Below are 14988 nucleotides of genomic sequence, written 5' to 3' on the forward strand. Positions count from 1 at the left end.
TCAGCACAGAGCCCGATGCGGGGCTCGAACCCATGAACCATGAGATCATGACCAGAGCCGAAGTCGGATACTCAACCAAATGAGCCACCCAGGCGTCCCAAAGACATTTAACTTAAAAAAAATTAAACTAGCATACTAAAAGATAGTCCTAGAATGGTTTAAAAGATAGTCCTAGGATAGTCCTGTGTACCAGTATAGAATTATTCAATGAAGACTTTATCTCTGTTCTAGGGAAATGAGAAGAAGCAGAGAAGTAAAATATGTTTTGAATATAATTATATGCCGGGCTTTGTATTTAGATGAATAACATTGATTATCCCATTAGACTAAAAGATAATGCTTCATTAAATGAAATATAAAATTTTTCATTTCTTTGGTGACCGACATGGCTGAGCATCTTTCTCCAAGTTAGCTTGCTTGTAACATTTCCTATTTTGTGACCTACATGTTCATCTCCTTGGCCTGTTTATCTTTTCAAGTGTTCTTTTTTTTTTTTTTTTTTTTGAGAGAGAGAGAGAGAGAGGGAGGGAGGGAAAGAGGGAAGGAAAGAGAGAGAGAGAGAGAGGGAGGGAGGGAAAGAGGGAAGGAAAGAGAGAGAGAGAGAGAGAGAGAGAGAGAGGAAAGGAGAGAGAGAGAATGAGCAGAAGAGCAGCAGAAAGAGGGGAAGAGAGAGAATCCCAAGCAGGCTCTGCACCTGTCCCCACCCGGGGCTCCATCTCATGAACTGTGATATCACAACCTGAGCCCAGTCAGATGCTCAACTGATTGAGCCACCCAGGCATCTGGTATTAGCCAATTTTAAGTGCAGTTCTGTAGCATTAAGTACATCGACAGTGTTTTGCAACTATCACTACCACCCATCTCTGAAATTTTAAAATCTTTCCAAGCTGAAACTATACTATTGAACACCAACTCCAATCCTCTCTTACCCCTGCAACCACAACTCTATTTTCTATGTATTTCACTATAGTAGGTACCTTTTGTCACTGGAATCATTGTCCCTTATGATGGGCTTATTTCACTGAGCATAATAATGTCTTCCAGGCCCATATTATAGCATGGATCAGAACTTCCTTTTTTTTTTTTTTTTTTTTGAGGTTGAATAATACTCCAATGCAGGTATATACTGCATTTTGTTAATCCATTCATCCACTGATGGGCAAGGGTTGTTTCCATCTTTTAGCTATTAAAAAAAATGTTGTTATGTACATTGGTGTGCGAGTATCTTGTCAAGTCCCTGCTTTTAATTCTTTTTGTGTATATACCCAGGAATGGAATTGCTGGATCATATAGCAATTCTATTGTAAATTTTTTTTAATTAAAAAAAATTCTTTTAAAATGTTTATTTATTGTTGAGGGAGACAGGGAGAGAGAGAGACAGAGAGAGAGACAGAGAGAGAGAGAGTTCAAGCAGGAAGGGGAAGAGAAAGAGGGAGACACAGAATCCAAAGCAGGCTCCAGGCTCTGAGCTGTCAGCACAGAGCCCAACACAGGGCTGGAACTCACAAACCATGAAATCATGACCTGAGCTGAAGTCAGAAGCTCAACTGACTGAGTCACCCAGGTGCCCCTCTATTGTAAATTTTTTTTAAGAACTGCCATACTGTTTTCCACAATGGCTGCATCATTCTACATTCCTATCAGCAGTGAACAAGGGTTCCAATTTGTGTACATCCTTATCAATATTTATTACCATTATTATTTTTATAACAGCCATCCTCTGAGTGTGAAGTCCATTTTGTCATTTAAAGCTTTAGGATTTCTTATTGATTGGCATAAACAGTACAAAATAAAGAGATTAACTCTTGTATTATCTCCGGCTAATCTCTTCAGCCATTCACTTTTTAATTTAGTTATGCCTTTTATTTACAGAACAATGTAAACCTGGCTCTTTGTTATCCATTTCTGATACATTGTCATTCTGTCTTCAGTGTATTGATAAGAAAGATGTTGAAAAAGTGATCATTATTGCTTACACCTAGTAGGAGTTTTTTGTTGTCTATGCTTTTCTTTTGGTAGTGCTGGTGTATTAAAGAGTGCTATAGATCAACTTTGGGGACAACTTTTCTCAAAAGAGTAGCTCATAGTTGTAATCTTGAATAGATACGTGTGAACTCATTTTCATGAATTGAGTCATTTTGGGTGAATTAGGAAATAAAAATAGTTCAAGATGAGCCATTTGCTAGCTAAGTAATAATCCCTAATTAATGGTTTATTTGCTTAGGACAGGGCATGACTATCAGTGTAATTTATCACACCCTAGTTAAGCCTGTTCCTTCCCTCTTGACACCAAATATTTTCCCTTAACTAGAGGCTAGTTTTAGTTAATTAAGAATTAACAGAATGGTCACATACATAGGAATAGGGATTCATAAATAGTAATGTTTAAAGTCCCCAGTTAAGTTCTTGCACATACTTAATTGCAGAATTTTAATTCACTGTGGGTCTGTGGCAGGCAAATTCTAAGATGACTCACCATGACCCAAGCCTTTGTATAATCCCCATCTTTCGAGCATGAGTGGGATTTGTAACTTGCAATCCATGGAATATGGCATAGATGAAGGTATACTGCAGATGTAATTAAAGCCAGGGGTTGATTTTAAGTTAAACAAAAGGGTGATTATCCTGGGTTGGCCTGACCTAATTAGGTGAGACCTTTAAAAAAGCATCAGGGGCGCCTGGGTGCCTCAGTCTGTTAAGCGTCCGACTTCAGCTCAGGTCACGATCTTGCGGTCCGTGAGTTCGAGCCCCGCGTCCGGCTCTGGGCTGATGGCTCAGAGCCTGGAGCCTGCTTCCGATTCTGTGTCTCCCTCTCTCTCTGCCCCTCCCCTGTTCATGCTCTGTCTCTCTCTGTCTCAAAAATAAATAAACGTTAAAAAAAATTAAAAATAAAAATAAAAATAAAAATAAAAAAGCATCAGGGAGGTCAGAGACTCTCAATGTTGCTGGATTTAAAGAAGTCACCTGCCATGGATTCTATAGCTATAATTTTGCCAACAGCCTAAAAGAGCTTGGAAGCAGGTCCAGTTGAGCCTCCAGATGAGAATGCATTCCAGCCAATACCCTGATTTCAGTCTTGTGAGATGCTGAGCAGAAGACCCAGCTAAGCCTTGCGTGAACTCCTGATCTGCAGAAAGTGATATAATTGTGTGTTGGTTTAAGGTGCTAAGTTTGTGCTAATTGGTGATGCAGCAATAGAAAATGACTGCAGGTCTCAAGGTAGTAGAACAGTCCAAGGAAAGGAGGTAAGTGTGATGAATGTAATACAGTAGAATCACCCTATCAAGGATAGGCAGGGGGCACAGCTGAGAGTAAACAGATGTCCTTCCACTCCCCCGGTACCTGAGCAGAGAAACAGGAACTCAGCATGTCTCTCTCTCTGCAGTTTCTGTAGTATCTTTGCAGATACTATGGTATCTTATCCAGTAAATCTATAAGTCTGAATGGTTTTTTTTACGCCTGAGTACTCTTCTCTCTAAAGACTCAGATCTCAACACAAAGGGAAGGACTGGACAACTTTTTTTGATCCTCTTCAGTCATAAGACACAATCACCATTACTGATCCATAATCTAAGATGATCACTGCTTCCGAAATTATATCTAGTTGTATAACATATGGTTACCATAAAAGAACTTTCCCTCTGAATAAACTAAATAGCTTCTCTAGAAAATGCTTCACGAGGATGGAAAGTATATATACTGTGGATGGGGAAACTTCAGAAAGATTAAGTGGTTTTCCCAAGGTCAAAGTTGAGTCAGTGGCCAAATCAAAAATAGGACCCCAACCTAGGGGAAGTCCAAGATGAAACCGAAAACAGGAATGTTCATGGGCTCTGTTCTTTCATTTTTTGAAGTCTGAGTGTTAATTTTATCCTACTCCTGACTGTGAACTGTTAGTTCACAGACCACATACATTACAGGACATCCTACTTGAACATCATATTAGATTACATACATTTTGATGACAAGGCTTAGCCAAATGAAGCTTCAAATATTTTTTAAATGAATGACTCAAACACAATATGCAGTAGCTCTGGGGAAAATGGTCTGCATTAGGTCAGTCCAGAAAACCTTGGGAGATACCGGGGGATTTTTAGGCTCAGTTCAAACCATCAGTCCTATCTCAGGCTTACCAGAAAGCAGAGGTACGTTAAGGGACACATTGAAGTGCATCAGAATCACCCAAGAAGCCTGTTTACCTTGGAGATCTTTGGCTCCACCCCCTAAGATTCTAATTCAGAAAGTTTAGGGTGGGCCTAGGGATCTGTATTTTAACAATCACTACAAGTGAGTCCGATGCAGGTGGTCTCCACTACTGGACAGACATCAAGTGGATGAGAAATAAGATATCGACATTGGCTATCTACATCAGCATTTTGTATGCCTGCAAAAATTTCAAAACTCCTTATAAACAAGACAGCATTGCTAATAAGGAAATTGAGGAATAGTGTGGTTAAATAAATTGCCCAATATTTACCATCAACCTGCAGTATGAGCCAAGAAGAGGAAAAGCAAAACAAAACAAAACACAATCCTCTGAGGCTTTTCACACTCCTCCCTCTCCCGCCCCATTCCATGTCCTAAGAAAACTCTAGCAGAAAATAACAGGAGGGCTCTTAGACTATGTTGACATTGGCAGCAAAAGCACATCCAGTTATTCAGTCTCAATAAAAGAACATTTTTCAAATCTTTCAAAGCCAGCTACACTAAGGCTATAATGAGTTTACCTCATTTTAATCTATGCAGCCAGAACCACTCAAGGAGGGCAGGTCTGAACCCATCTTTGGGAAATCGTGCAGCCATCAATATAAAGAAGACTTAAAGCCCTCCAGACATCTGGTATGACTTAATCTCTTGGTGCTTTCTGTATTCTTCAAACGTTAACCAGGTCACATGCTTACTCTCTCTTCTTTCCTATAGATAGACAAGTCAATTATCTAAATCCAGTGAGCCCAAAGTATCACAATCCCCTCTAAATTTTCACAGTAAATTAATGAATTTCTCCTCTCTCTCTCTCTCTTTCACTGTGTGTGTGTGTGTGTGTGTGTGTGTGTACTTATTAATTGATAGCCCATTTTCCCAGAACTGATTTTTTGGTAGCTTTAGGACTCAAAATGTAAGACAAATAAGAAATTACAAACAGGATTTTAAATTAAAAGAGAAAATGAGGGACAGAGAGAGAGGGAGAAAGAGAAGGAGAAAATCATGGATCTCATTTTATCAATTGGGGGTAGTCCTAGAAACAAAATATATTTGAATCTAATAAATCCTTTGTACTTGCATTATTATTTAGAAAGTGTTTTACTCATACTCTCTTTTTTCCAATCGGCAGTGGTGCATAATCCTTCAGATTTGTCTCCTTGTTCCTATTCCCACCTCTTTATCAAGTAATTAATAAGTCAAAAGGCATTCTGGAAAATTCCTAAGGAACCTTGGAACATATTACTTGTTAATGTCTAGATTCCTTTGAAAATGTGAGTATTCCTGACCTAAATTACCTTTCAAGGCCACATTTTGCCTCTGTGAGTGTCCACAGGCTTTCCCCTAAGGGAATCAGGTGTGCCTGCAGTTCTGGTTGTCAGGGCTGCTGGGGGCAGGGCCAGAGTGGGCCTGTAGTTGGGCTGTGGAGTACGCAAAGGGGGGTTTCCTCCAGGCTTTCCGGGGCCTCTAATTCAGGGCTCAATGACTCTTCAGGCAGCATCCAAGGCTGTTTCCCTGTAAAACCTCTTATACTATTTCTCCCCCTGAAGATGCCATATTCTGAAAGCTTGTCCTCCCCACACAAAGTACCATGATGAATAAAGATTTTTCAATTTACACAACATTTCATTTATTCCTTCATTCACTGAACAATTACTTACTGAGTTCCTACTGCATGCCAGGCATTGACCTGTCCCCTGGTAGATGAGGAAGTAAAGTCTGGCCTCTGCCCACAAGGAGAATTTACAACCTGGCATCAAAATATGCAAGCAAATCGGAGGCCCTAAAGCTTGTGCCGTCTGTGCTCTGCACTAGGGGATCTGGCTGGGTGAGTGGGCACTAAAATCCAGCCTACCTTTGCCTATGCTCACCAAACCATGAGCCCTAACTCAGGGCTGCATTTCTCCACAAGGCTACAAGACACAGTTGTCTAATTAATCCAAAAGATCCAGATGAGCTATTAGTGGCCCTGCACACAAACAATTTTAATACAAGGAGTTGCAAGTCTGCTCCGCAGAGTCAGGAAAGGCTTTAAGTGGATACTGTTTGTGCCAAGCCTTGAAGGATTTGTAGGTGTATAGGGTTTTTCTGGATAAACAACAAGGAGAAGGATGTTCTTAGCAGACTGCCCGGAAGTATGGGGAAACAATGCATCATCAGGAAACTCGAGAAGTAAAAGTACTTGAGTGACAGCGGCCAAGACTAGACCATAAGCCAGTTGGGGAGGCAGGACCACATCAGGAAGTGAGGTGTGTTCATGCAAAGACCTTTCCCATTTATTCCATAGAGGAAAGGTAGCCGGTGACTAAGTATGGGGAGTAAGATGGCAGAGGTACCATTAAACAAAGCAAGAAATATAGGAAATGGGTGGGGGAATAGACGATGAGTTCAGAGCTTGTAATCAGCATGAAAATTCAAAGTTACCAATCACACAGAATGATAAAATTCAATTAAAGTAATCCAGTGATTGTTTTGTTAGCCTAGATAGATTTATAAACACAAATAAAGGTAAAACTTGTTAGGATTTTTAAAATATTCATAATTTCTGTAATATCCCCATTAATATCTTCTTAGACCATGAGATTTAGAACAGGAATTCCTAAGACTAGTTCACAAATATTCGTGTAATCCATGGCGACACAGAATAATCCCTGACCTTCACCAGGTGTTCAATAAACGTGAATCAAGGGAGGGAATTCTGGCCTTTACTACCCCCACTACTCATTTGTCATATCCCATCTGGTGGCCAATGATGTTGGTTACCTGTTCATTTAAATGTCTATTACTTGCTTCACTGTTAAGGTCCACATGGACAGAGATCAATTTATATCTACCACAAGGTTTTGCATACAATAAATGCATAATGAGTATCAAAAGGCTTTTTTAGAGGAAGTCTCTCTGCTAATAATGCCTTCCAAAGTTTCAATAGGACACCTTGGTTAAAATGTACCTGGATTTATAAATACAGTGTGGAATGTCCCCATAGTGGGGATTCCTGCATCTGGGGATGATCGGCGGAAGAAACTTCAACCTATGCACTGTGAGCTTCTTCACCTGTAAATGAAGAAGACTACACACTTGTTAAATGTAAGAATTTAAAGCTGTAGAAGAAAACTCAGTAGGGAACAGTTCCAGGACGAAAACTCTTGGAAGTCCAAGCAAAATATAAATATCCTGAGTGGATATAGCATATTTCTTGCCCACCCAAAGATATACCATGCCAGCTCTGAGGGCTAGATATTAGGAACAACAGTAATAATGGCTAAATCTAGGGGCACCTGGGTGGTGAAGTCATCTAAGTGTCCGACTCTTGGTTTTGGCTCCGGTCATTATCTCATGGTTCATGAGATTGAATCCCACATTGTGCTCCATGCTGACAGCACGGGGCCTGCTTGGGCTTCTTTCTCTCCCTCTCTCTCTGCCCCTCCCCTGCTCTCTCTCTCTCAAAATAAATAAACTTCAAAAAAAATAATGGCTACATTTATTGGATGATGTAGTAGGCCTCATTTTAAGCACTTTGCATGTGTTACCTCAGTTCATCCTCAAGACAACTTTGTGATGTAATTACTGGTATGTATCTCAATTGTTCAGATGAGGATACAGAGATACAAAAGTGACTCTGGCATATCGCATCTGGAGTAGTCCACAGTCATACCCTAAGTTTAAGAATTCACTAAGAACAGGGCGCCTGGGTGGCTCAGTCGGCTAAGCGTCCGACTTCGGCTCAGGTCATGATCTCAGAGTCCATGAGTTCGAGGCCCGCGTCGGGCTCTGTGCTGACGGCTCCGAGCCTGGACCCTGTTTCGGATTCTGTGTCTCCCTCTCTCTCTGCCCCTCCCCTGCTCATGCTATGTCTCTCTCTGTCTCAAAAATAAATAAAAACATTTAAAAAAATTATTAAAAAAAAAGAATTCACTAAGAACAATATTCACTGAGTGCAAATTACATGCCAGGACTCAGCACTATAGGCAAAGCCATATTCAATTCCAACAAGGTCCTTGTTCTCACGGGCTTATATCCTAGAGGGAGAGACAGATAATCAACAAGTAAACCAATAACTAAACATAATGATTAAGTTGGGGTATGTCTAATGAAGGAAATAAAGTGTGACAGAGTGACAGGTGCACTGGGGGCACTAGCCTGGAGGGGCTTTCTGAGGAGAACAAGAATTTCTTGGCCTTTTTGTTGTTTTTGTTTTTGTTTTTTGGTAAATGTTTTCATAAGAATAAAAAGCAGAGTTTTAAAAATGAAAAAAGTTGTATCTTTAAAAAATATTTTTATTTTTTAAAGTTCTAGTCTACTAGAGAAACTGTCTCCCCGAGACACCCATTTCATAATTAATTCTTGCTTATTTCTTAATTTGGGTCAGCATTTCATTCATAATAATCTCCAGACACAGCCATTTTCAAAACGCTTCCCCCCCCTTCAAAAAACCCACTACCCCTCCATCATTATTGCAGCTCTCCAAATCCTTTGTCCCATCATCCTACTTGGCAAGAACCTTCAGAGATGAACACATAAACTCCATACCATGCTGGGAGAGAGGATTTGCCCTGCATTTTCCAGGCTGGCATGTTAGCATCCTGTCTTTCAGAATGTTTCAGAGCAATTGCCATAAAGTGAATTGACTGTCTCGTAAGTACATCAGAGCACCAGGGGATAGGAAATCTACAGAAACTCAAAATACAGAACTAACTACCAACCGCAGAGCAGAGGAAGTGCAGTAATGTGTTCAGGCTATAAGCCTTTGCGGAGACACCCGTCTGCCTCCATCATTATTTATCATCTGCGTCTCTAGTTACTTCATTACCACAAGAGAGAAAAAAAGAGCCATGGACTCAACTTGTACTGGCTTCAGAAACAACCCTATATACTTTAATACACTTTTTGGCTCACAATGTAAGTAGTGCTACCACAAAGTGAGACTAGGAAATCTGAGAAAATAAGACTCAAATTTGCTTGCTTGAAAGGTTGAAAAGCCCTCCATCATCTGTGTCTAGAAAGGCTAAGATGCCCTCCCGTTTGCCAGAACTGCCCATCCTCATTCTGTACAGCCACTTCCAGCTCTCTAGGCTACAGCCTCTCATTTCTGAATGAGATGATGCCAGAATTTTTTTAAATTTTTTTACATTTATTTATTTTTGAGAAACAGAGTGAGACAAAGCGTGAGCAGGGGAGGGGCAGAGAGAGAAGGAGACACAGAATCTGAAGCAGGCTCCAGGCTCTGAGCAAGTGGTCAGCACAGAGCCTGACGTGGGACTCGAACTCACAAACTGTGAGATCATGACCTGAGCCGAAGTCGGACGCTGAACCGACTGAGCCACCCAGGTGCCCCATGCCAGAATTCTTATAGAATACATTTTGTAAGTAAGAAGAACACCCATCCATTTTGTCTCCAGTCAAAAGAGAGGTCCTACTTTACAGGTTAAACACTGTTTAACACTTTACAGGTTAAACACTGTCTCACTAAAAGTGAGACACTAAAAGTGTACTTTCTCTGAGGAGCACATCTTCATAGTTATAGCAGTATGGTGGGCTTACGGAAGAGTCAGAATCAAGGGATAAAAAGAACAAAGGAAAGCTACTCTCTCTAAGGACTTTCAAATGCATTATCTTACTCACTTGTCACATCTTCTTTGAGCAGGGCATTGTTGTCCCTATTCTGCAGAGATGGATCAGGCCTCTTGCTTCGGAGCAGAAAGCCAGTATATCCTTGCGCTATGATCTGCACGCATGCCTCTCCAATAGATAAGCTCACTACCTGTGGAGCAGAATGGCTGAACAGCTATTTCTCCCTATCAGATCTAAAACGTTAGAACCTGTTATAGACAAGATACGAAAGTAGTCTGCTTGCCTGACGTGCTTCATATATCATCTGTATTTATGCATTTTTATAATCTGGGTAAAACTAGGAATCTAGAACCAACCTTAGGTCATAATGAAGAAAGGAAGAAACAACGTCTGTTGCCCAACTGTGTGTACGCAATGATAATGGAGAACACCATCACTTATAATGAGTCAGCACACAAACTTCCTGGAACTCTCAGGGGGAAGTAGAAAGTGAACCAGCCTGACTCCCAAGATTTTCAGAAACCTCTCACTATAAGTTTTTGTTCAACCAAACCTAATATACCACCCTCTCCCTGGCCTTTTGCACATCAAGTGATCTTCTAGGTCCCAGAGTTAGCTGGTGGCAGAGGCAGGACTAGAACCCAGATCTTCTAACTCCCAACCCTGTGCTCCTTCCAATACACTACTGCCTGATATATTTTACAGATGATGGTGACAGAAATCATAATGGCAGCCACTACTAACTACTCAAGGCCAGGGTCAGCAGTAAATGTTTTACACGAATGATTGCATTGAATCCTCAGAATTACTGACCTACAAAGTAAATAAGGAAACAGAGGCTCAGAAAAATTAAGCAACTTCTCCAAGACTCAACTGCAGGTAAGCGACAGAGCTGGAATGCAGCCCAGTCTCTCTGAAGCTAGGTCTCAGGTCTACATCAAATTACCTTTCTCTGCTTACCATGTTTGGTGAAAATTGCAGTGATTAAATGTGAACAACTTATATATCTGCTTATTATTACAGTTTATTCCATCTACTTTACAAAAATAAATCTTTATAAAAAATAGATTTCAAGAGTAAAGTGGCACAATTAATCTGCCATTTCCTGCCTCCTTGATGCTAATCCTTGAGTTTTTCAGAATGGTGCAAAGCCTTAATCAGACAGTGTGAATCTGTTTTTGAGATACAAATATGTGTTTAAGGTGGGGGTGGGGGAGGGATGATTCAGGTATAAAGAAAATATTTCTTTAAATAATGAAATTACAGTCTCCCAAATCTGGAACATCAGGTATGCTGGCTAATACTTAGGGGTTTGGATGTAGTGCCTCTGTTCACAGATTGAAATATACTGAGGGTGACTGAGGAGGCTTACGCTGGCCCTGAGCTTGCACTGCTCATTGCCATCTGTATCTGTATTTTCAGTGCCCCTCTTGTCATGTGTTGATGCTTAGAAAATAATTATTAAGAAACAGTGTCTTGCAATCGCTAGGAAGAAAGTCTCGTTAACAGGTTTCTCAAAGTTACTTGTACTTAAAAAAAAAACTCAGGATGACATCCTGGGGTACCTAATACCACTGGGGAAGATCATTTAACCACCCCCCCCCCCAGATTGCAGCGGGTTTTTTTTAACATTTATTTATTTATTTTGAGAAAGAGCATGCGAACGGGGGAGGGGCAGAGAGGGAGGGAGAGGGAGAATCCCAAGCGGGCTCTGCAATGTCAGAGCCCTATGAGGGGCTCCAATTCACAATCCTCGAGATTATGACCTAAGCCTAATCAAGAGACGCTCAACTGACTGAGCCGCCCAGGTGCCCCACAGTCTTATTATTAGTAAAATGAGAGGCAATCTGAAGTCTTTTTTTACCTCAAAAATACTGTATTGTTACTGCTGATTACATAAAGGAGTTCTAAAATCAACTCTCCTCCATTCCTCTTTTATTCATGTGTTCCCTCCTTTTCTTTTGTTTCAGTTCCAGTTCTCCATTCAACCCCAAACACTTATATTCACAACTACTACCTTACAGGCTCTTAAATTTATTAGCAGCAGCAAAGCAATTTTTTTTTCACTCCAGGGAAGTGCATTATCTTATTATGAATGAGAATCAATGCAGAGAGCATTCACATGGCACTAAGGCATGTATGATTTAAGTTAAAGAGGTATAGAGTACGTTGACATGATTTAATACTCTCTAGAAACCATAGTGGCAATTTTTAGTGACGGGATTCTAAATAGTTATTCATATATACTTAAAATGAGAGCTTCTGCGAACACCTAAGTCAGAGCCACAATCATAAGAAGCCACAGTGTGATGACCAACATTGTTTCACTAAAGCTAACAAATGCTTTGGTTATACAGCATTTTGTATTATAACAGAAGATATTTGCAAATGATATATCCAATAAGGGGTTAGTATCCAAAATATATAGAGAAATTATACAACTCAACACCCAAATCCCACAAATAATCCAATTAAAAATGGGCCAAGGACGTGAACAGATATTTTTCCAAAGAAGACATACAGATAGCCAACAGGCACATGAAAAGATGCTCTACATCACTAATCATCAAGGAAATGCAAATCAAAACCACAATGCAACATCCCCTATCACTTTCAGGATGGTTAAAATAAAAAAGACAAGAAATAATAAGTGTTGGCGAGGATGTGGAGAAAAAGGAATGAGGCCTTATGCACTGTTGGTAGAAATGTAACTTGGTGCAGCCACTATGGAAAACAGTTGGGAGGTTCTTCAAAGAATTAAAAATAAAAATACCATATGATCCAGTAATTCCACTACTAGATATTTACCCAAAGAAAATGAAAACACTAATTCAAAAAGATACTGCAGCATTATTTACAATAGCTAAGATACGGAGGCAACCCATATTGACTGATGAACGGATAAAGAATATGTGATGCGTGTGCCTGTCACATGTGCCTGCACGCGCGCACGCGCGCACACACACACACCCACACACACACACACAGAGGAATGTTGCACAGTCATACAAAACATGAGATCTTATCATTTGTAAAAACACAGATGAACCTAGAGTGTATTCTGTTAAGTGAAATAAGTCAGACAGAAAGCCAAATGATTTCACTTACATGTGGCATCTAAAAAACAAAACAAATGAGTAAACCAACAAAAGGCAGAAATAGACTCATAAAGAGAACAAACTTATAGTTGCCAGTGGGGAGGGGGAATGGGAGATAGTCAAAATGGGTGAAGGGGAGAAGGTGATACAGGCTTCCAGTTGTGGAATGAATAAGTTAGGCTAATAGAAGGCACAGCATAGGGAATACAGTCAATGATATTATAATAGTGATGTCTTGGGGCAGATAGTAGCTACACTTGCGGTGAACACAGCATAATGTATAGACTTGTCGAATCACTATTTTGTACACCTGAAACTAATGTAACATCATGTGTAAATTATACTTCAATAAAAAAAGAGAAAAAGATATGTATGCATGCATTTTAAGGATGCCCAGTAAGATCTTTTACTCCTCCATTTTGAAAGGTAATCAAAGATAAATTCATTCTAAATTTTAAAGCCTTTTTCCACTCTCCCAAACTTTTAATATAAAAACAGTAATTAATCAATACACGCATAACTTAAAGGTCTCTCTCTCCTGGAACATCTGTCGTGACAGTACAGAAGTGTTGTTTTTTTATTTTACCTGGGAAGAGCAGTGATTTTCCCCCATTTCTCCACACAGAATCTTCTTGGGCCATTACTCCCTCGGAGAGAAGCAAATCCTTCATAGGGAATGCTGGATGTGCCCGTGACAAACTATCAACCAAAGAAAACAGAAGGATAAAGTGAAACCAAGAGGCTAGCTGCTGACAAACGCATGGCATCATTCATGTGCAGGGCTCTCAGGGAAGAACAGCAGGTTGCTCACTGGTGGGAAAGCCTGAAGACAAAACTCCATGGGTGTGGAAAAACCCAACACAAGAATTCTGACAAAGATCTGGGGAACACTAAGGAAAGACAGTGCATTATAAAAGAAAAGGAGATCCAGAGGGTCTTAGTAGATAAAGCATCCTGTACGGCTAGCCAGCTCAGTAGACTAAACTGGGTGTATTTCCCATTATAGATAAATAAAGTAGGTATATCAATCAGCCTAAGTCTACTTGGCATCAGTCCCTGATCAACTTGAGGTAAATAAATGAGGACCAGATCCTTGATCCAAAGGAGTTAAGACCCAATCTACTTGTAAGGCTCAGCCTAAGCATTCAGAAGGCTTGTTCCCGATATTTCTTTGGCTGCGATCAACCACCAAATGCCCATGTAACTATGAACACCACAAGAAAATAATGAGTTAGTTTTCCCAGTATCCTTGAACTTCACTGTTATCTCAAGTTTGTGGAAAGTTACATGGAAGAAAAGAAAAGATTCTTTTTCAAAGACCTGGTCACTTCCTAAGAGACTGAAGGTCATTTTCTATTGCTAGAGGTGCTGCCCTGCAGAGTGCCCCCGGGATCTCGTGTTGAAGGGACCAAGTTGCCCTGAAGGCAGCTGTTTTTCCTGGGATTCTTGGACTGGAGTTGGTATTTCCTCAAAATTCTAATGAGATGCTTGGACATGGCTGGGGATGTTCTGCATAGTGATGGAGCCACAGAACATGCAATCAGAAGAGTCTGAAACAATGTATCCCACATTTGCAGGCAAACATGGGGTGTGTTTACTGAGTACTTAGCAATTATTAAACATAAGCAATTCCAATAATAATTATATTAATGCATTAAAAAATTAACTAATGGCATCTTACCTGTAACAACCTGAGTCGCTGTTCATTGTTGAATCTTTCCACTGCAGCCCAGAACCACCGAATTACAATATGATTGTCATGATATCCTATTAAACCAATCAGGAAAGCCCACATTACTTTGACTTTTCTATGTTAAGATGACATGACACCATGACGTGTCGACAAAAGACCCCCAGACATAAATCATCATCTTGGATTCTTTAAAGGTTGTTTATCATTTAAGGCTAGGGAATAACACTGTAAATACAATCACATGAGTGTCAAAAGTCAAACAAAGACAATACTCAATGAAACTAGGAGGTCTCTGTTTCCATTTAGTGGTCAGTAAACAAAACTGGTGGAGAGAAAAACAACAAAGTTGTCATTTTAACCATACAATTTCTGAAAAAGATCATTGCTGTTACTGGAAATACCTAACTCTTTTGGTCATTCATTTAA

At 40.1% G+C, this 14988-nt stretch overlaps 1 protein-coding gene across 4 annotated transcripts in view; it reads right to left on the reverse strand.

The window, feature by feature from the left end:
• Nucleotides 1-14988, reverse strand: part of HECW2 (HECT, C2 and WW domain containing E3 ubiquitin protein ligase 2) — a 369888-nt gene that overhangs the window by 8652 nt on the left and 346248 nt on the right. For all 4 annotated transcript variants that reach the window (XM_043577368.1, XM_043577366.1, XM_043577367.1 and 1 more), the window contains 2 exons: nucleotides 14551-14636; nucleotides 13456-13568 (listed from right to left, as the gene is read on the reverse strand). In XM_043577368.1, the coding sequence (XP_043433303.1) occupies nucleotides 13456-13568; nucleotides 14551-14636 (199 nt within the window). The remainder of the gene's footprint in view (nucleotides 1-13455; nucleotides 13569-14550; nucleotides 14637-14988) is intronic.

Source organism: Prionailurus bengalensis, chromosome C1 (genome assembly GCF_016509475.1).
Source record: "Prionailurus bengalensis isolate Pbe53 chromosome C1, Fcat_Pben_1.1_paternal_pri, whole genome shotgun sequence".
Classification (NCBI taxonomy): Eukaryota; Metazoa; Chordata; class Mammalia; order Carnivora; family Felidae; genus Prionailurus; species Prionailurus bengalensis.